The sequence below is a fragment of the Chenopodium album genome, chromosome 4 (genome assembly GCF_948465745.1).
Source record: "Chenopodium album chromosome 4, dcCheAlbu1.1, whole genome shotgun sequence".
Classification (NCBI taxonomy): Eukaryota; Viridiplantae; Streptophyta; class Magnoliopsida; order Caryophyllales; family Amaranthaceae; genus Chenopodium; species Chenopodium album.
In genome coordinates, this window is record NC_137837.1 from 283,086 (window position 1) to 304,842 (window position 21,757).

The 21,757-nt window shown below is 36.2% G+C and overlaps 3 protein-coding genes and 1 long non-coding RNA gene across 5 annotated transcripts in view; 2 read left to right on the forward strand and 2 right to left on the reverse strand.

The window, feature by feature from the left end:
* Positions 1 to 2,603, reverse strand: part of LOC145628344 (mediator of RNA polymerase II transcription subunit 13-like) — a 41,721-nt gene extending 39,118 nt beyond the window's left edge. The window contains exons 1-9 of one of the 2 annotated variants that reach the window (XM_081680628.1): positions 2,393 to 2,603; positions 2,009 to 2,092; positions 1,838 to 1,911; positions 1,606 to 1,745; positions 1,443 to 1,529; positions 1,107 to 1,194; positions 900 to 983; positions 481 to 558; positions 306 to 385 (exon numbers count right to left, since the gene is read on the reverse strand). In XM_081680628.1, coding sequence (XP_081536754.1) covers positions 306 to 385; positions 481 to 558; positions 900 to 983; positions 1,107 to 1,194; positions 1,443 to 1,529; positions 1,606 to 1,745; positions 1,838 to 1,911; positions 2,009 to 2,032 — 655 coding nt within the window. In that variant the 5' untranslated portion in view covers positions 2,033 to 2,092; positions 2,393 to 2,603. Of the gene's footprint in view, positions 1 to 305; positions 386 to 480; positions 559 to 899; positions 984 to 1,106; positions 1,195 to 1,442; positions 1,530 to 1,605; positions 1,746 to 1,837; positions 1,912 to 2,008; positions 2,110 to 2,392 lie in introns of both variants that reach the window. The other variant, XM_081680627.1, reaches the window with a different exon arrangement.
* Positions 2,604 to 3,623: 1,020 nt separating this feature from the next.
* LOC145628345 (5'-adenylylsulfate reductase-like 7) lies at positions 3,624 to 8,981 on the reverse strand. Its single transcript, XM_081680629.1, has 4 exons — positions 8,667 to 8,981; positions 7,341 to 7,522; positions 6,899 to 7,023; positions 3,624 to 4,449 (listed from the first exon to the last, which is right to left on the reverse strand). Exons 1-4 carry the CDS (start codon positions 8,844 to 8,846, stop codon positions 4,016 to 4,018), a joined length of 921 nt encoding a protein of 306 aa, XP_081536755.1. The 5' UTR covers positions 8,847 to 8,981; the 3' UTR covers positions 3,624 to 4,015.
* A 2,152-nt stretch (positions 8,982 to 11,133) lies between these two features.
* Positions 11,134 to 14,118, forward strand: LOC145626215 (uncharacterized). The gene is made up of 3 exons (XR_014110972.1): positions 11,134 to 11,446; positions 11,545 to 11,652; positions 13,854 to 14,118. It is a non-coding gene; the product is annotated as an uncharacterized LOC145626215 (long non-coding RNA).
* Positions 14,119 to 15,898: 1,780 nt separating this feature from the next.
* On the forward strand, positions 15,899 to 21,664 carry LOC145628347 (uncharacterized). Its single transcript, XM_081680631.1, has 11 exons — positions 15,899 to 16,219; positions 16,297 to 16,327; positions 16,415 to 16,428; positions 16,508 to 16,558; positions 16,633 to 16,702; positions 16,768 to 16,834; positions 16,914 to 16,981; positions 17,314 to 17,437; positions 18,265 to 18,304; positions 19,769 to 19,836; positions 21,301 to 21,664. The coding sequence occupies exons 1-11, from the start codon at positions 16,010 to 16,012 to the stop codon at positions 21,308 to 21,310; spliced, it is 753 nt and encodes a 250-aa protein (XP_081536757.1). The 5' UTR covers positions 15,899 to 16,009; the 3' UTR covers positions 21,311 to 21,664.
* The last annotated feature ends 93 nt before the right edge of the window (positions 21,665 to 21,757 follow it).

Genomic DNA, 21,757 nt, shown 5'->3' on the forward strand with positions numbered 1-21,757 from the left:
ATAACCCAAGGAGTTTATACTTTATGGTCACAAAACTGGTATCTGTCACAGTTCAGTAACAGCAGCAATATGACATGAATTCAAGTAAAAACCAGAATAAGGAAAAGAAAAAAAAAAGGCACGAAGAATTTATAAATCTAAGAATATCCGGTCAAAGCCATGATACAACAAGGTAGTATGTCAATAATAACCGATGCAAAAGGTATAGTGCAAAAGATTCACACTAGTAGTGGCATGACACACATGCACAATGAGAGAGAGAGAGAAGGCTATCAGGTAATTTTAAAAAAAAAAAGGGTAACTACCTGGAAGTCTCTGGCCAAGGCTACTAGAAGAGAGCTTCAATACTTTCTCCATATCACCACCAGAAAGTGTCCGTACATGCCTAGAGGAGTACATGACAACCATATAAAGAACAAAAATTAGTTAAGATCAACCAGGGAAAACAAATCAGGAACCAGAAAAAATAGTAAGACATACTTTGCTGATAATATAGCATGCACAAAGATGGCATCTTCACTAGCAGAAAAGACAAATTCAATTGTTGGTTGGCCTTTCCTACAAAATTCAAAAATAAATTAGCAAATTGAATGATATAAAGAAGCATCACAATCTTCCCTTCTGCCCCCATTAACTTATTCCACACATCAACACTTGTAATCCTTAATCTCAGTAAATCAAATTACACCCCCTCTTTGTAGAACCAACAGCTCAGAAATCAGAACTTTGACAAGAGTACTAATGCATAATAAAAAAAAATATTATAACAAGTAGCATCTAACTTGTTTCCTTAAAACATGAATCACTTGATTGGCAAACTGCTCATTGTCAGTAGAGACTAAAAAAACAGGAACTATCACTTCTCAAAGCATATAACTTGTCAAAAAGTCGCAATAAACCTAAAGAGTTCTTCACTTTGTGAAAAGGGTCGATATCTTGAAAACACATCACCATATCTCACATATGAGAGTCCAATAAGTGCTCTGGAACAAAAGTTGAAAAGCAAAGGATAAGCAGAAAAAATTTAAGAACCAAAAGCATGTCCCTGCTATGAGACAGTAGGTAAAAAAAAAAAAAAAAAAAGAGTATAAAATGAGCAAGCAAACCTCTCTAAACGGCTTTTTAGAGCCTGAGACAAAGCAGTTGCAACCTCCTCAGAATCACCCGGAGAAATCCAGAGTCCAGAAGCAACAACTTCAACAAGACATGTCAAGTCAGACGAACATAATAAAATATCATAAACATCAAAGCAGAAATCAGATTACATAAAACAATTAATAGATGGAGATGAAAGAAACAAATGAAGAGCAGCATCACAATTCAAAAAGGAAAGGAAAAGGCAATAGATATCCTCCTCAACCAACAGGAAGATTGAAAATCAAATTAATGGCGCTAGTAATAAAGAGGGGGAGAAGTAGGAAAAGGAATGAGTCTGCAAGTACCTCTTAATCTACATACAGCAGGTTGAGCAGTGTCAGAAACGGAGGAATGGCGGCCAGGAAGAAAAAGCCAGAGCTTAATTTTTTCATCTGAAAATAGAAGTAAGATGAAGAAAGAGGAGAGAGGAAGTGAAGAAAAGAGATGTAAGGGAAGCGGAGTAATTACCAGGGTTGTGCGTGCCCTGAGAAGGATCCCAAGGGCCCACAAAGGAGTTAGTCCAAGTGCTGAGAAATCCATCCTTCTGCAGCTGAACATGTGATGAGATAAGTTCAAGTGTAGCAGCATCCCTCTGTTCAGTCCTTGAGCTGCCAAAAGAAAACCATCATCACATAGTTGTTTGTCGAGTCGATTACAACGTAAAAAAAAAACAATAGACAATCTGAATCTGTGATAATACCTTTTATCAGGTAAACAGGTAACATCTGATTCATTTGGCAGAAACTGGAACCAAGATAGCTGATGAAGGCCTCCCTTTAAAAAGCATAAATAGCAACACAGACAGATCAAATCGAAATGAACTAGGCATTAATGTAATGTTAAAAGAAGAAACAGATATTAAAATACATACGATTCTGAAAATGTTGGTCCACATTACTTCTGAGCAGGCCCGTCCCTGAGCCAGGGCAGGAGGGGCGGCCGCCCTAGTTCAATCCTAACATTTAAAGTGTTCTGCAATACATTAGCAACCAAATTTCATTCAATTATCACATTAGCGTCCAAAAATTACATATTTTTAGAAAGAAAAAGCATATTTGATTCAATTTAATCAATTCGGCTCGTAATTTTCTTTTCTAACTGCTTATGATCTTCATAATCTTAGTAATTAGAACCAATACTTCAGATTTTCGAACCCTAAACTTACTACACTGACAATTAGATTAAATTAAATCAAATCAAAGATAAACCCTAGATTGTGAAATTGATATGATGATTACAAAAAGAAACAACTTACCTCAGAAGCTACTTCAATAGGGGATACAGGTATTAGAAGGCACCTCAATGGAGAACGTGAAGTGCGCTTCAATGGAGAACGAACTCGGAAAGAGAGGAGGAGGAAGTAGGGCTACGTTCGTCCGGTTTTTTTTTTCCTTATTGAGTTTCTAACGGTTAGAGTAATACAATGGTTTGGATTGGAGCACCATTAAAAAGCTTGACCCGCCCCAGGTCAGATCCGTCCAGTTAAATGGTGCGAGTCTTTATAAAGTTGTCTAATAAAGGATTCTTATAAATGATTTTTAAAGGGACGTGACAAACCTTATCTATTATGGAGTACAAATATTATGTTTAAACCTGTAAAAAAGTGGCGGTCTTTTTTAAGATTGGGTATTTGGGTTCAAATCTTTAACTACTCGTCAATTCAGTTCAGTTCATCTTTTCTTAAATTAGGTCAGTTCAGTTCATCTTTTCTTAAATTAGGTTAGTTCAACACTTCAACCCATAGTTGATCACCACTACTCTCTATTACAAACCATCAATTTTCCTCAATCCTTTCATTTTCACTCACATACCATTTCCACATACTTGAGATGACTTGAACTTGACTTTATATTAGTGGGTTTGGATTGAGCTTTCCAACTTGAATTATCAAATTGGTTAACACAAACCCAACCCGAAAGGCCGAAAGATTAAATGAGTTTGGTTAAGGTTGAAAATTTCAACCAAAAATGGCATGTGTAGCCCGACATATTAAATAAGATCAGGTTAAATCAAACTCAATCTAATAGCTCGAACTAAGAGCAACTTAATTAATATCCTATTAACCCATATACACTCATCCAATTACCTCCTATATAAATAATCTAATCCCAACTACCCTTAGAAAATTACGACAATGCTTTATTTGGGTGGTGTAGACATCGACCACGCATAATGTATATCAAATTACCCCTTATATAAATAATCTAATCCCAACTACCCTTAGAAAATTACGACAAATGCTTTATTTGGGTGGTGTAGATCTCGACCAAGCATAATGTATATATTTGACGAAAGATTTGTTATTAGTACATGTGTTCATTTTATTTCCAAACAAGCGAATGTCATGGACTATCCTCAACTTGTTATGAAAATTTAACATCACGAATCTCATGATATGATAATTAATATGTCCTTTCAACTTTTCTAAATGTTGCAAACTCGTGGGTTGAAGAAAAGAAATCTTTGGGAGCTAAGGAGAAGTAACCGACTGAGTAGTTTTGTCAACTAATAACTATAGAGAGAGTTGAATGGCTTACAAGTTACAACTAAGGAGCTCTAAGTAATGTGATTGCTTCAAATCTTCAATAGCACAGTAAAACACTAATTACAAACATCACCACCACCATCCCCCCCCCCCCCCTCTCTAAAAAAGGAACAGAAAAGAAAGGAAAAAAAAAAGTCTAGAGTAACCGAGAAATGTGATACACTTTACAAGATCACTTCAATGATATCTCAGCCCCCGAGAAGTATAGCTTCAACCTTCAGAGTATATTGGAAGAGTAATTAACAACAAATAAAAATGCACACTATCTGCCTCTATGTTGGAGTCCTTCAGCACATAAGAACATCAACAGAGGAAAAAGGTTTGTCAAACAATTTAAGACTCAATACATGACGATGGCCTTGCAGAAGATGATTCGCCTAAGGAAACAGAAGCTAAAGAAGAGGCCCAAACACGGGCACTTCTGGCCCCTTCCTGAAAATTTCTAATCTTACATAGCTTCAGCTTACTCCATACTCTCTTTACATCCATTACATGAGCAACAAGGGCCAACAATTGGTTTGACTCTCCCAAAATTCCCAAATTTAATTGGCACTTGCACAGCATCCATAATGCTGTGACACAAGACCAGATTTCTGGACAAATACAGAGGAACCCCCGCAGCACCAGGAATAGAATTGCGAAAACCAGATAGGGTTCTTTCACTATGATTTCTCTCCATGATGACCAATACCAAGGTTCAGGTACTATTTCACCATTCATTATGTTCGCGACCGCATTATGGGTGTGATACTCTGCAGGGACAAATCCTGATACATAGGAAAAGCAGTTAAGACACGAAATGAAAGCAAAGAAAAGGATTGCACAAATCGAAGAAAAATGGACCCGAAGGAAAATGTGGACAGAGAAGATAAGACAGCAAGACACAGCCAGAGATTCCAGGATTAATTATACCTGCAGGATGATCCTAAATCTACTACCGCAGCAACAATGCAATACATACATCCAGCAAGACCCTGGAACTATTAAACACCAGACACTTAACAGTTCTTCATACAAACGGAGCATTATAATTCAGTGAGGCTAGTCATGAATATTAGCACATTAATGAACATTATAGCTTGACTTAACACCATTATATGCAATATCAATACTCCTATCTTTTAAAAAGACTATAAGACTACATTAGACATTTTATGTGTACTTTAATGAACATTGATTGATATTTGAAGAGGTGGAATGAAGAGGTGAAAGCAGTAATTAAGCAAAAAAGGGAATGCTATAAAGCCTTAGGAAAATGTAGGAGTGATGAAACCTTTGCAGCGTATAAGGAGGCTAAGAGTAAGGCAAAGGCAGCTGTTCGTCAAGCGAAAGAAAAGGCATATCAGGAGGTTTATGAAAAACTTGATTCCAAGGAGAGAGAAAGGATCATTTATAAGATGGCAAAGAGAAGACAAGAGGCAAGGAAGGATATTGGCATGGTGAAGTGTGTCAAAGATAATAACCAAATGGTCCTAGTGCAAGAGGAGGACATCAAGGACAGGTGGAAGGAGTACTTCGATGAATTATTTAATGGAAGTAATGGAGTTGTGATAGGAGATACCTCTGTGAGTGATGAAGAAATCAACATGGAGTATGTGCGAAGGATTAGGAGAGTAGAGGTGGAGATTGCACTGAGGAAGTTGAAACCTAAGAAGGCGGTTGGCCCTGATGGGGTACCGATACAGGTGTGGAGGTGTTTGGGTAAGATTGGTATTGATTGGTTAACAAACCTTTTCAACAAGATATGGACGGCTACAAGGATCCCACAAGATTGGAGGAAGAGCACCTTGGTCCCGGTTTATAAAAACAAAGGAGACGCTCAAGATTGTTCTAACTACCGAGGAATTAAGCTTATGAGCCACACTATGAAGCTGTGGGAAAGGGTGATTGAACAAAGGTTGAGGGCATACACAAGCATTTCAGATAACCAATTTGGTTTTATGTCTGGGAGATCTACTATGGAGGCAATCCATTTGATAAGACAAATGATGGAGTTTTATAGGGTAAAGAAGAAAGATCTTCATATGGTCTTTATTGATTTAGAGAAGGCATATGACAAGGTGCCAAGGGAGATACTTTGGTGGGCAATGTTGAAGAAAGGTATCCCACGAAGGTATGTAGACCTAGTTAAGGATATGTATCGGGATGTGTCAACAAATGTGAGGACATGCGGAGGGTTGACAAAAGATTTCCCTATTACAATCGGATTGCATCAAGGGTCTGCATTAAGCCCTTTTCTTTTTGCAACGGTTCTAGATGAATTAACTAGACCAATTCAAGATGAGGTTCCATGGTGTATGTTGTTCGCGGATGATATCGTTTTGGTGGATGAGACTAAGGATGGGGTTAATGTTAAGTTGGAGCAATGGAGGCAAAGGTTGGAATCTAGAGGGTTTAAGCTAAGTCGGAGTAAGACTGAATATTTGGTATGTCGTTTTGGCACTCAGAGGGGGACAAACAATGAAGTGGTGAGTTTGGATGGAAAGGATTTGACCATGAGTGAATGTTTTAAGTATCTTGGGTCGATCATCCAGAAGAATGGTGACATTGATCAAGACGTAACCCACAGAATTAAGTCAGGGTGGCTTAAATGGAGAGCGGCCATGGGAGTGTTATGCGACCGCAGCATTCCCCTACAGTTGAAGGGAAAATTCTACAGGACTGCCATAAGACCAGTGTTGCTCTATGGTACAGAATGTTGGGCTTCTAAGAAAGAGCATATTAAAAAGATGGAGGTTACGGAAATGCGCATGTTAAGGTGGATGTGTGGAAACACTTTAAGAGATAGAATCAGAAATGAGGTTATTCGCAAGAAAGTAGGTGTGGCAGACATTGCAGATAAATTAAGGGAAAATCGTCTGCGTTGGTTTGGACATGTAAGACGGAGACCCGTGGGTGCACCGGTGCGAAGAGTGGAAGAGTGGGATCATGGAGGGATTAAACGAGGAAGAGGGAGACCAAAAATGACTTGGTTGGAAGGAGTGAGGAAGGATATGAAGTGCATGGATTTACGTGAGGATGAAGTTTTGGATCGTAAGGGATGGAGGAGAAAAATTTATGTTGATGACTACACGGAATAATCATATTTGGTTCATGTTAGCCGACCCCACTTTTGGGATTAAGGCTTTGATTGATTGATTGATTGATATTTGAGGCATCATACAGATCATAGGAACCAGAAACAATATACAACTTTCTTTTGCTGTAAGCCAGTACCAGTAATTCTCTTGTAAAAGTGTGCCAGGGAATGAAGCTCTTTGGGACCATAATAGCGAATCGGTTCAGCTTGGTTCACAATGAAGAGTGCAGGTAAACTGTGGATCCCAAATCTTGATAACAAACTGCAAATTCAGACATTCAGCAAATAAGGAAATTTTGCATGCACACAGGCTAAATTAAATTGTATGGTAAGGAAATAGCTCTTCTTTCTCGAGCTGTTCAGTTTAAAGATTGGCCTGACTCGAAAGGAGACCACTGACATACATGACAGCAATATAAACTACCCTACACTTAAGGAAAAGAATCAGCCATGTGAAGCAAGGTCTTTTTTAGAGGCAGGATCAACAGATAACAATACTAAGAGGCCAATAATTATATCGTACATCAACTCCATAAAGCTGGTAATAAAACCTTATAGCACCGTACAACATTCTCTCACCTCGGCATGACCATTGATAATTCAACTGATATATGGCCAACTCCTGGGAACATGGAACTCAGAATATCAAATTTAGATCTCATGTTATTTGAAAATGGAGAACTTGAGTCATAGAAGAGAACAGCAGTATATACATCCTTTGGTGTAGATCTCAGAATTTGTTCGAGGTTTTCTCCATCCACCTGCAAGAAAGGGGGGGAGGGGTGGATTCAGGTAAACGCAAGAATTACCTTCTGAAACCAATAGGTCAAACAGAATTGATAAGAATTGCAATGTACAAAGCGATAAATCATAAATGTATGATGTTAAAACAATAGAGTAAAACACATTACAGTTCCTAAAATTGAAATCTGATGAAAAGGAAAGTTTAAATTTTTCCCGATAGTGAGGGTTTTTTAGTTTTCATGCCGAGAAATTCTGACAGGCAAGGGTCATCCAATGTCTTGAATCTGCTACAAAAAGAAAAGCTTCAAGGGTGTACCAATAATTTAAGGTCTGACTAAACTCCAATGTAAACATATAATGCTTGAGCACTAAAATTTTCACGCGCCAAAGCAAGTGGTGTGCAGAATTAATGATGTTGGACTACAATTGGATGAACTAGGATACAATAACGACAATGTAGGCGATAGAGTTTTAAGTTTTAACTCAAAGTTAATGAACACTATCGGCCCATCTGGTTCACCCCAAATTATACCTTTTTCTTGACAGATTTCCATAATCACCCATTACCATTTAGAGAGGTATTGGACATTTAAAATGGAAAACACAAGTTTGTGTATAAGGTTATTACCACAGATATTGAGATGTCATTTGGCTTGCCCAATTACACATAAAATTTCATCTCTATCACTACTTGGCCACCAAACGAGCTGTAAAAATAAGTGAGATGCAATGATAGAAAGAGATCCTCTTTTTAAGTATTTATTACGTGGTTAAGTTTGATATTCATTATAATTCAGAAAATAGTACTCTGTATCCTTAGAATGAGGCTCGGTCCAAAAAAATTTCTTATTAATTATTATATTTTAACAATTTCAGTCACCCATAATAATACTATCAATCTATTACGGTACATAGCTACATACTACACCAGGCCGCCAGGGGCATTGAACGGGGCGCTAACTAATTCGGCTCTTTAGAAGCTGATTAATTGTGAAGGATAATATATAAAAAAAAGAGATTAAACGAAATGAATCATTTTGAAAAAACAAGTCTATACAGAAATCAAAAAACAAAAAATGAAATTGATGATCAGCTCCCTTAAAATTGATTGGGAAAATAATTAATTGAAAACCTAAAAGGAAGAAGATGAAAGAAAGAAACCTGGATAGGAGGGTTGAACGATGGGATCTGGCGAGGACATTGATGGTGAAGAAGATGGAGGAAGTAATCAGAGTTTGGCGAACAAATACATGTCAAAGGATGACAGAAAGTTAAGGAAGGCGTCACCAAACACAGCAACAGCAGCAGCATCGTCGTCGTCAATGGTATCTGGAGCTCCATATCAAATTTCCAATATTCAAACACTCACAAAATCAATATCAACAACCAATTCTTTCAAACTAAAGCAGGCCGTTGCTCCGCACCACCTTTCGGTCTTCACTTTTTTCTTTTTCTTTTTTTTTTTTCTCTCTGTCTCTCCCAAATCCCAATTATACATACAAATAAGAATTTAGGAACCAACGACAGACTCGCGTACCTTAATTATTGCTATTGCTAAATCTAGGGGTTTTGCCTTTTAAGGATTTTTCACCCAAATCCTTGGGATTAACTTTTTCATTAATATATACCAATATACATGTGGCATGATATATTTACTTCACGTAGCTTATATGCAATTGATACCAAGTAAAGTTTAGTAAAGTTGGTGGAGAACTCACCTAATCCCCACTAATAACAAAATGCTTGAGAAGTTGAGGATATGGGGATCCCTTACCTCTCCTTCGATCCTCAAATGTCGACTTGTGAAGCTGGCTGGCTGGCTAAATATGTGAAAAAACAAATAAGTAAAACTATACTTTAGTAGGGTTAGAGGTGATCATTGGGCGGGCCGGATCGAGACAAAAATTAGCCCACTTCTCGGGTCGGGCTAGAATTTTTGTGCCCAAAATGGTCGGGCAATGCGGGCTTTCGGGACGGGGTCAACTAAAAATGCGTAAAACCACATTCCCAAACCCGCCCCCAAAAAAAATCGTTCGGGCCAAAAAAACTGCCCAAAACCCGCTCTAAATCGGTCAGGCTAACTTTGATGAAGTCTAATCCTTCATCTTACCTTAAAAAAAATTACATACAATCGATATAGTTTTGGTAACTTTTTCTTAATATTGATTCAAACCACATACCAAGGTATTGTTTGGTTGACATGGGAACTAAATTTCCATAAAAAAAAAATTTAAAAAAAAAAGAATATTCCTAGGAATTTTATAAACTTGTTTGGTGATATGTCCATTTTATATAGTGTTTTACCCCCGTCCCTTGGTCGTTATTAGTAGTGTTTTTGGCTCTTTCGAGCCACTTTTATTACTAATTTGTGTGTTATGTGTTTTCGTAGTTTTAGTTGTATTTTACAGGAAATTGCACTCTTGGAGCATTTTCCCGGGCTTTATGGATTAACTACGGAAGCTAGAAGGACGCGACCACTTTTGGAGCCTAGGATCGGTGAGAGCCGGTGATTAAGGGCTCGGTATTGGGATCCTGAGGCATTTGGACCAAGTATTCGAGACCCGAGAGGAAATCCGGATTGGGCCGAGAAATCTAGCCCAATCGAAGTCCAAGCCTCAAGGGGAGCAAAGACCCGATCGAGCAACCTCTAGCCCGATCGGGCGCGGCAAACCATAGTGATGTGCATGCTAAGGAGCGCCCGATCGTGCGAGCATCTAGCACGATCGGGCGATGCTGCTTGGGAAGAACGCGAAGAAAAAGGCGCGCCCGATCGGGCGCGCGTTTTTAGAAGACCTGATGATGTTTAGTTTTAATTCTTGTTTTAGAAAACGTTTAAATACGCTTTTGTACGGAATTTTTAGATGATCTTCTTTCTTAGACTTTCTCTCTCTACTTAGGATCTTTTCTCTCTCTTAACTCTTCTCTCAACTCTTGTTCTTAATTATTTCCATTAATACAGATTAGTTTGGTAACGATTTCTCTTCTCTTAATCTTATTTCCCTTCATCATGACTTATTTTATTGCTTTGATTAGTTTAGATTTAATTATGTGTGAGTAGTCTATTTCTAGGGTTCATGGGGATCCATAAATAATATGAAGGGGTAATTTATTGTTGTTAATTATCAATGCTAGATTAATTTTCTATTGATTGATTTAATGCTCTGTGACTAGATTTGCGCAGATCTTTTATGCATGAGTTTAACAATATTGATTCGAGATTCGACAGATGAGAATTGATGTTTAGGTCTAGTTTCAATAGGTAGGTTAATTTATAAATGGTTAAGTCGAGATTCGAGAGTTGAGATTTAATACCGGTAGATTAATTCTGTGATTGTAATACGTAGCGAAAGCCCTTTACAATCTGGTTAATTGATGCATTGATGATTGACTATTATTGATTATTGGTATTGCATGATAATTTCTTATTGCAATAGTAGAAAAATAGAAATTGGCACCGAGCAATGGCCACCGGTTTTTAAAAACCGGTGGCAAAAAAATGGTGAAAAATCGGCGAGATTATGAGGAAAGGGTATTGCCACCGGTTCAAACTGAACTGGTGGGGAAATTATTAATGCCACCGGTTCAAAACCGGTGGCTCTGTCTTTAAAAAAAACCGCCCCTTCATAAACCCTAACCCTATCACTCTCCTCTCTACAGCCTCCCCTCCTCTCCCTTCTCTCTCCTGCTCTCCCCCTCTCTTCTCTCTCCTGCGATCTCCCCTCACTTCTCTCCTGCGATCTCCCCTCACCACTTCTCTCTCATTCTCAACAACCATCATCGCCGCCGCCATCTATCTCTCATCTTCTTCTCTCTCGTTATCTCTCTTACCGTAGTTAGGGCTCAGTTGCAAAATCGAAAATCTCCCCTAAAACCATAAAACACAGGCGAAAGCTCAACAATGGCGGACGGGTCGAAGAATCTGGCGCCGAACGCTTTTCCCCGTAGTTTCTCTCTCCTCCATTTATGTAATAGCTTAATCTGACCTAATTTTTTGTGCAATTTTTGGTGATTTTGATTTGAATTTGTGAAATTTTCTCAGCGAAATTGAATACGAAGAGAAAACGGTGAATTTGATTCAGCGAATCGACTTCGCTTGGGCGTTGGAGAGAGATGCGAAGAAGCAGAAGACGAAGGAATCATCTGCACTGTAAGATCCTTTTACTACGAATTACACTGATTTTATTCTGAGCTGAAATTAACACTATTACAAGCTATTTTTGGTTGTTTTTTCTGATTTTTTTTTTTTGCCATTTAGCTGATAGATTTGTTAGTTGTTTGATAAAATGTATTGATTATTGAGCTTGAATCAATTTTAACCCAGAATTGTGGGAAATTTTGCTTGGTTTTTGCTGGATTTTGGTGGGTACTTAGACCTATGGATTAATTTTTGTTTGATTGAATTTTGGTCTAATTGTGTATAAAACATGATTACAGTTGCCTTAATTTGTGATGTTATGTGAATTTTGTTCTGATAGTATTTCCATAGTTGTTATGTGATAGACAAGAAAGAGTACTTAATGTGAGATTCCCATGTCCAGGAGAAATGATAGTTCCAATTGCTGAACTACAGAACAAATAGGTAGCAGATAGATAATATCACTTACAAGATGAATTACCTTGCTAATTTTGTTATTTGAAAGCTATGGTTTTATATTACTCTTATTAATCTATATGCTTACTTGGTGTTGGATTGAAGTTGCATTTGTGGTTTTGTATGTGCAAGACTTACAAAGTTACACTAAATAGGGCCTGCTCAAAGTAACAAGGAAAAAGTAAAGGGAGGTTGGACCTTGAAAAACTTGATAGTTTTAGGTGTAACCATGTATATTCCTAATAACTTTAGGATTATTATCCTGCCCATAGATTATGACATTTGCAGCTTAGATTGAAAACTTTTAACCAATTTATTTTCAAGATCGTGCATTTTCTTTGTGAGCTACTATGTCTACAATGTTTCCTCATTTTTTTAGTAATAAAGTAATAAAGCTACTATGTTTACAAATTGTGATCACATGCTTGAATATATAGCTCTTATAAAAGAGATAAACAATAGAATTGTATGCTCTTGTTATTTTACAATTAGATCAAGGCATCTTTAGCACAATTTTTGGTGATTTTGATTTTTTTTTTTTGAATTTTTCTGCGATTTTTGAGTGATTTTTGTTTGGTTTTGTTGATGAAATGGTTCTAAGATTTGCTAGTAAAAGGTTCTAAGATGATGCTAATTAATGAAATTGAAATTACTTGGCAGAACTTAAAGTTTGAATAGCTGCAAAAACGACTAGACAACCCTTTGCAACCCCCACTACCTTGATGGCATTACACAGTCATTGTATTTTGATTTTGCTGTTGAGACTATGAAGATCGTTGAATTGGTATGTGCTTCAATTAGTAGAACTTTTCTAATTCTCTGTGATTTATTGGTATTAAATACGGGCAAATTTATTAGTATATGTTCTAATCATTAGAGTATAATAAGCTGATGAAACCGAGCAAGTAGGATCTATCTTGAGTGTGCTCTTATATATTAAACAGAGCAAGTAGGATCTATCATGTTTATTTTGCCTTACTTCGAGTATTTGATTGGTTATATATGGTTGAATTTGCTTTTTGTTGGAAATATTCTGTGGTGCTAATTGTAAGGGGTCAAAATCAAATTAGTTTTCTGACAATTTTGACATTTGATGATGATATTTTTGTATTCTGCTGTTGTGATTGATTCTTTGTTATTATGCATTATTATTGATGCTGTTGCGATATGCCTATGTGGTGTGATTGTGAGATTTGATTATTTCTAAATACAATGCTGATGTGATGTGCCTATGTGGTGCCGATGTGTCTTAGGTTTCTTAATTTTGAGTTTTGGTGAAAGAAGGGATCCTTAAGTATGATATGCATTTCTCTTGGTGCACTTGTGTTAATTGCTAATTTAAGCTACTTGCTTTTACTGCCCTTGCTGCCTGGTTTTGATATTATGATATATATATATGTTTATGTGCTACAAATACTTGGCACTTTAAAAGAGATAGAGCACTCCCTCATGAGCATGTTTGAATTTGAGGTGCCAGCTTTTTATTCCCTTTCCTTTTTTTTTGGTTTTTGTGTTGACTAGACAGTCATGTAAGTTCATAATAATGGAGTTTCCCAATCTAGGACAAGAAAAGGAGGGTGGGGTGAACCATATGAATGTAGAGAGTGAAATTTCAGTTTGTGTGTGTAAATTCTACTTAGCCGTGTTTATTGCAATATGCATGCATTATGTATCATGCTACCTTTATTGTGAGTGTGGTGTAGTAAGGACTGTATACGAAGTATATATTAAGATCTATTGCTTGAACAAGCTTGCAGGTCCACAAAGAGGGACAATTGCATTTATCGCTTGATTGGAGTGGTGGAGCATTCTAGATCAATGTCAGAGGAGGTGACAAAAGAGAAAATATACGAGGACTATTGGAAGATTTTATCTATACGCAAGGTTGCTGCTGCCTCGCCAAGGCTGTTACATTGGTGTGACTTAGCTTGTATTTAACAGTGACTAGTATTTTTTTTAAGTTTTTTGGACCAAAATTGTAATATTACAGCTTTTTTTAATGAAAATATGTAAGTATATATATATGTTAGTGTTTATATATCAATTTATGTGGAAAAAATGCAAAAAAAAAAAAAAATTATTTTTTTGAGCCATTTTTGCCACCGGTTTTGAACAGAACCGGTGCCAAAAACCCCTTTAAAAAAAGCGGGAATGGGTTTTTGCCACCGGTTAACCGGTGGCCATAATAAATATTACCACCGGTTAACCGGTGGCAATAATCATTTTTGCCACCGGTTTTGAACCGGTGGCCTTTCTTGGGGTTATTGCCACCCCCCAAATGACCACCGGTTCAAAACCGGTGGCTTAGGGGGGTTTTGAACCAGTGGCTAAGTGGTTTTTTCGCCTAGTGTTGAATTGTTTTAACGTTTTACAATTGCGGCTTGTAAAAGTATAGCAATATTAAATTGATGAATCGAGCAGATGTTAATTTGATATTAAAGGCTATTTTCAATAAGAACTTAGATCTAGTAAATTGCGAGAGCCTGTTAGATCTATGTTGATTAATAAATTGCGAGATACTGTTAATTATGTTATTTATGCAATGTCAATAATTGATTACTATGTTTTACCCTGGAGTATTATTTATTGGTGAACCTATGCCCTAGATCCTTTTATATACTGTTTTCTCCCTATTCCTATTCTTTGTAGTTTAGTTTCATACTCAAATATAAATATTGGTTACTTAGATAATTTAGATTATAATAATTAATTAGGAGTAAAAAGACTTGTTTCCCTATGGATTCGACCCTACTTCCCTATCTACGTTAGTTAGAGGATTTAGGAATTACTTTTGATTAGGGGATACGACTTTACCCTGTCATTTGGTTGACAATTAAGAATTCAAAATTCTCATGAATTTTGATTGACCAAGGAGGGCTTGGTAATTTAATTCCCTTGTTTTAAGAGAAGTTGAAATTTCCATGAATTTCCACTTTTTTTTTTTTTTTTTTTTTTTTTTTGGAAAAGCACTTCTTCCATTTTTCTATTAAGTGTCAACCAAACAACTTCTCAATCTATCAAATCCCATGAATTTCTACTTCACCATATTGTCAACCAAACAAGACTTGAAAATATGCAACATTCTCTCTCTCTCTCTCTCACACACACACACATATATATATCTTTATATCATATTTCAAACTAAGATTATACTACGTAATATTTTCCACTTGCAATGTGTGCTTTACACAGATTTTAATAATAATAAAAAAAATTAGCAATGTGTGTGCCATGAGGGGTATGAAAATTGAGGGACAAACTAAGGCAAAGCAATGCTAAACAAGTTAGGACAACAAGGCCAACTCAAGATATAAGGGGCTAAATACGACATAATTATCAGAGGCGGGTCAAAAAACACGAATAAAATGATTTTAAACAACAATTACACTTCTGGAGGCCTTTAGAGAACCAATAAAATATTTATCGATTCATAATTTTATCAAGTTCAAAAATATCCATTATTAGCCAATTTGGGCTATAAGCCTATAATACTTGAAGGGTCTGTTCACATTTACTGAACTGAGCTGAACTGAACTGATTGGAGTTGAATTGAACTGAATTGAGCTAAAATGAATATTTTATGAGAGAGGAAAATTAAGAGCTGAAGTGAACTGAAATTAAGTAAATATGAACAGACCCGAAATTGATTCAATTTTGAAGATATTTGGATCCAATATCGAAAACTCATGGAGTGATTTGTTCGTATGTAGGAGATTAATGTAGTTGATACATCAAACAAGCTGAGTGGAAACTCGTTGATTAAGTTGGTAAATAATATTTATTTCTATCTAATACTATTAAAAAACGAATTTGGTGTGTTAGTAGTATTTGAAGAAAGAAAGAGAGAGAAAAATAGTAGTCGGGAAAGGGGAAGGAGAAGGGGTGAGAGAGAAAAGGAATAGGCGGAGTGAAAATGCAGAAATTGAAAACCCTGGTACGGCAGTGGCGATGTAGTTATAGTTATAGTTACAGTGCGAAAATGAATAATAAGAAAGCATCAATGTTGGTGGAACGAACCCTAGTGACGACGGCACGATTTGGCAATTCATCATCAACGACGACATGGATGGGGTTGGGCAATTCTGTTAATCAGCGTCGCGGCGTGAAAGTGGCCGGCTCCGAGGTACTTAGCTTTGATTCGATGTTTATTAATCCCATTTATCATTTATGATTCATCAACTAGTTGAATGATGTTTGCAGGTGAGGACGGGGAACATTGTCCAAAGAAAAGGTAGTTTATTTCTCCACTTAATTGTTGCTGCTACCTCTACCATTCCACTCTAATTCCGCCTGTCTTCTCTCTATTGTTATTTATCAGGCCGCATTTACCAGGTACTCTCTTCTTTTTCTTTTCATTCTCCATGTTATCATTATTACCGAGTAGCAGGAGTATCATTCCTTCTTTCTTCAGGTTATCAAAGCACAACACACTCAGCATGGCAGAGGAGGGGCCTCCATTCAGGTTCATCATTGATGCTTTCTTTCACTCACTCATTCATTCATTCATTCATTGGATTCTCTACTGATGTCTGTCAGGTTGAGCTTCGCGATGTCGACACTGGTAACAAAGTTACTGAAAGATTCCGTACCGATGAATCCCTTGAAAGTACGCATCTTACTCTCTATCTGTCTACATTTTAGGACCCCGACACTCACTCAGGATTTCTGCAGGGGTATATGTTGAAGAGAAGACTTTCCAGTACTTGTACTCTGAGGGAGATTTGGTAGTCTTGACAGAGTCAGTGTGCCTAACCCTTTTAACTCTTATTATCCAACTACACTACTTATAACTGCTTGCTCTCTTGTGCTTGCATCAGCCCTGAAACATTTGAACAGCTAGAGGTCCCAAAAGAATTGTTTGGAAAAAATGCTGTCTACCTCAAAGGTGCTTTGTTTTTTTCCCCTTCCTCACCTGCTATACAATCTAACTGTGCTGTGTTCCTCATATCATCTCCTTTATCTTCACCATTCTTTTCTCATTCACTTTCTTCATAGCCTTTGTTATGGTTATTCATTTTTAATTAAATTAGCTAACTAAATTTATCAAGGATGAATAGTATGCATCTGATATTAGCTATGTACTGCAGACATTCATTACTTCCCTTTAAGGCCCCTAATTTCCTTTACAAAATTTCTCAAGTCATCTGTAAAAGAACATCACTCATTTTTCTACGATCATTATCCATAGATCCATGATATGTTCATTTGATGATGCAGAGGATATGACAGTTAGAGTGCAGTATTATGACGGGAGACCGATGTCCACAACAGTACCTTATCGTGTTACATGCACAGTTGTTGAAGCTCAAGCTCCTATGAAGGGCCTCTCTGTGAATCCTCAGTATGCTTCTACTGATCTTGACTTTTCTATATAAACTTTTCCCCGACTAGTTTTATGCTCAGTTTTTAGCCTTGTGTCTTTTGTCTTACATCAGTAGTTAAGTTTCTCATTCATGTTTATCTGTTTAGGTTATTTGCAAAGAGAGAATCAAGTTGAATTTCTTGCTTGTTTGTTATTTTATTTTATTGTTATTAATAATTAAGAGTTTTACTTCAAAAAAAAGGTATAAGAGTAATACAACTTTATACCAAACACTAAAACACTAAAAGCAAATTAACTACTGGTCAAGCACCGTTAAATATCAGATTTCCCGTGGGCTATGTTAAATTGACTTTCAAATTCTAGATTAATGAGGTTGATGGACTTTTCATCCTGCCATTAGATGATTCCTTACATACAATTAATATGGGTGCTTTGATCTTAAAATTATGAAATTCTGCATATAATGATGAGTAGCAACTGTGTTGAAATTGTTGCTGCATGTTTGTATTCCTAGTATCTCATTCAATAAGTGCATTATTAATGGCTCACTAATGTTATTTCAGTGAAAGGATAGAAGGCAGAAGTCGTGGTACTGTGACTACTGTCAGTTTTATTCTTCCACTAGTTCATTTTTTTACTGTGGTGCACTGTACTTATTTGTGAACATGCACCTTTTGTAAGTATCTTTAGTATAACCTATTTTCAGATTGACTTTTGAACTCTACTATGGTAGGAAAAAAAGTGCTATGATTTTTTATATGTTGCCTTCAAAAAGCTTTAATATGCTCTCTTTTCTCACTCTTTTGTAGACTTAATTATTTCTTTCTTGGCTTGCTCTTTTGCAGGTACAAAAAGGTTTTACTGGATAATGGCCTGACAGTTCTTGTAAGTAAATATATATTGTTTTTATTTTTTGATTGATAGGCTTATAGCCTTATACTGTAGAGTTAGTGACTTTTTTTTTTTGTGGCAGCTTCAAATCATAGCAGGTTCAAAGAAACATAACATATGAGAATTTTTTTATACCACTAATAGATCAAGTGTTGGGTATAAGGGTAATTAGATTAAACTGTACTTCCTTGCCTCTTACGGTTAAGAGCTTAGGCTGCATATTTTGTTTCCCAAGCTTACGGTTAAGAGCTTACGGTTGAATTGGGGACAATATATTGGAATCATTAATTCATTATGGAGCATGACCTATGCTGAAGTGGCCTCTAGCCCATTCCTAATTTTCTGTCCCTGACTCACTGATCCAAGGGAGTGCACAAGTGCTTTAGTTACATTAGTTTTTCTCTGATGTTAGGATACATTAATATGATACCTCGGCCTTGTGGTTTTGGGTAGCTTTCCCGCTCCCACGTTGACATTTGTATCGACCTTTGGATTCTTTTAGAGATTATGTCGTCGACCTCTTGCTTCTAATGTCATAGGTGAGAAAAAAAATTATAATTAGGGTCATTTTGTGAAATAAATAAAAACAAGACTTACCATTTCAGTGTAGCAATTGTTTAGGGTTACCATTGAGAATTTCCCATTTTATTTTCATTTCTAATTCTAATATCTTTATGACATTTAGATTTGTGAATTTGAATTACAATTTAATTCAAATGTGAGGCATATGAATTTCAGATAACTGTTTCCAAAAAAAAAAGGCGCTGTTAAATTTAATGCATCAAACTTAAGCCTTCTCTCATTTTGTCACTAAAAACTACAACCTGGTTAAGAATTAGTATCAATTAATGTAGAACAAACTTTCGTTGTTGAGAATTAATGAATTTTTTTGGGCACTAAGGCTATGCCCCTGTGTCATGTCAATGATCACATCTATACTGGGTACTATTTTACATAATAATTAATCATGTTTGAGCCTTTGTGTTATGATTTTGGTTCTTCTCCTTTCTAATTGGGGATAATATGCTGTCTTGCTGATTATGATTAATGATGATGGTTCATCTGTTGGCATGAATGTTGCTAGGCTGCCTAGGATACTAAATCAATATGGTCAATGACATACTATTTGTGTTATCTGTGAGCTTCTCCATTGGTCTAATGGACTTTAATCCAATTAGAATTAAGCAATTAGAGGTTATTACCAAATGGGTTCGAAAGATGCTTGCTAGATATGACTCTTGCTTAAATTATGATGTGATTTATAATTGATTCTTACATTAGTTTTATAAAGTTCCTAAGTCAATATATAATGTTTTTTCTTGTTCAAGTCCAATTCCCTTGCATCTCAGCTTATATTCTGCCTTTTCTATTGTCTTGTACTCTTGTTTATTTCTTTGCTGTTTTTATAAGACAGGCTTGCATTTGATTCACCATTTTACCTAATCTCTTTAAATCCAGGCTCCTCCATTCATTGTGACTGGCGATGCAATCGTCGTGAATACTGCAGATGATTCTTATATTACAAGGTGACATCGTTACAATTGCCCAAATTTTGGCATGAATGTTCCTTTGAATTTTTCCATTTCTCTGTGTTATTGGCAGTTCGCTTGACGTAATTTTTATAAAGGTGATATTTTTAGGCAATAGATTTTTCTTGTTACATTATCTGCCCTAGAAGCCCCTAGAAGAATATTCTCATTGACTAACCTCACGCATCAAAATAGAATATTTAACATGCAGCAAACATTGACTTGACAAAGACAATCTTGTATCCTATTTAAAATTTTATGGAGTTTAAACTCTATTAATGACATTGTAGCCTTGTAGGTACATGGTAGAGAAATTTTACATTAAACTGATACTTGTATGTTGAAACATTAGTTGTTATATTAATAGGGACTACGGACTAGGGAGTGTTTTGTAATTATCTCATATTCCCATCTTGTAGTTGTCTTGCTTTTAGGGATTGCTTCTTAAAATCTAAATGCATTATAGCTCCAAGATTCCTTGTGTACTTGATATCTTGGTTACCAATGATACTGCTCATATAAGGTTCAATCAAACGACTGTATTCTTAATAGTGGTAGGCATGAAATTTGCCGGAAGTTGTACAGTGGGAAGGTAGCAAACTCCTCATTTATTTGTTTGACAAAAGTACTAGGACTTTTGGGATGTAAAACCTATTACAACTGAAGTTACCAAACAGCTTTAGGCCTTCCAAGATATGTGATTTACTAGATAGTTTAACTTTCCTCATCTGTTATTGGAACCTGTTTAACCTGATAAAATGTCTTTATAATTGCATGCTGTGGGACTTGCAGTAGAAAAATATATATTTGGGAGAAGGAATGCAGATCATCCATAAAGCTTTCAACTGATTTTCAGCTGTTATGGAATTAGTGGGGTTGTGCCTCCATGTATTAGGAGACAATACTTGATTGATGGGCTTTGAGTTCATGTGTGCACAACCAGTTGATTCATATGTGAACCATTGACGCTTAATTTGAACACTTTTAAAGTCATTTTTGGTGTAGAAAGAACCATATAGGCTAGTATGTACTATGTAGACAAGATTTGGTAGCACCCACCAAGACTTTAACTAATACAGCTAATTGACATCCACAACAATTTTGAATTTGAAGTTAAAAATGTTTTGTTAACATATGTTTAGTCATTTTAGCGATCCAACTAGCACTTATATGACAACAGTTAATGGTTAAAGAGGCAAGCGTGCTACTGCTTACCTCTGATCTGAGGTGTGTGGAATGTGGATGAGTGGATCTCTTGTTCTTGAGTCCCGATCTTAAATTTTCTACTTCAAATACCAAGAATTATTTTGTTTAAAAAAAAAAAAATTAAATTCATGATTCAGAGTTCTACATTGACAAGATTCCAAATTGGATGTCAAATTGATGATATGGAAGGTTTTTTTATGTACGCTTGAGGATTTAATGTCATGTATGGCACTAATTGTTGCTTATTCTTTGCAGGGCAAAGTAGTAATGTGTACATCCTGAAATTTGGCATACAACATCTTACTATGAAGATATTCATTGTGAAGATTTAGGAATGTTCTATTGTGACAAAATGTTACTCCGTAACATGATATAGACAAGCTTGAATAATCTGCGTATCTATTGGTGATTCACAGTGGAAATGTTTTGCTTTTCCATGTAAAATTCTCTCTCTCTCTCTCTTTTTTTTTTTTTTCCTTCTGCTTATTGTTTGAAGGATTTTGCTGTTATATGCTTATATTAGCGTTAATTTTGGCTTCTTATTTCCGAGTGATTTGTTTTTGTTATTAGCTGTATGGATTTATTTATTTTTTTTAAAAACTTGGGCGATTTAGAATAATCAATTTTATTTCAGCATATTTCTGGGCACCTTGTATATGAACATGTTGCCTATTCAAATTCTGTAAATACACATGCATGGTGTTCAGGTTGT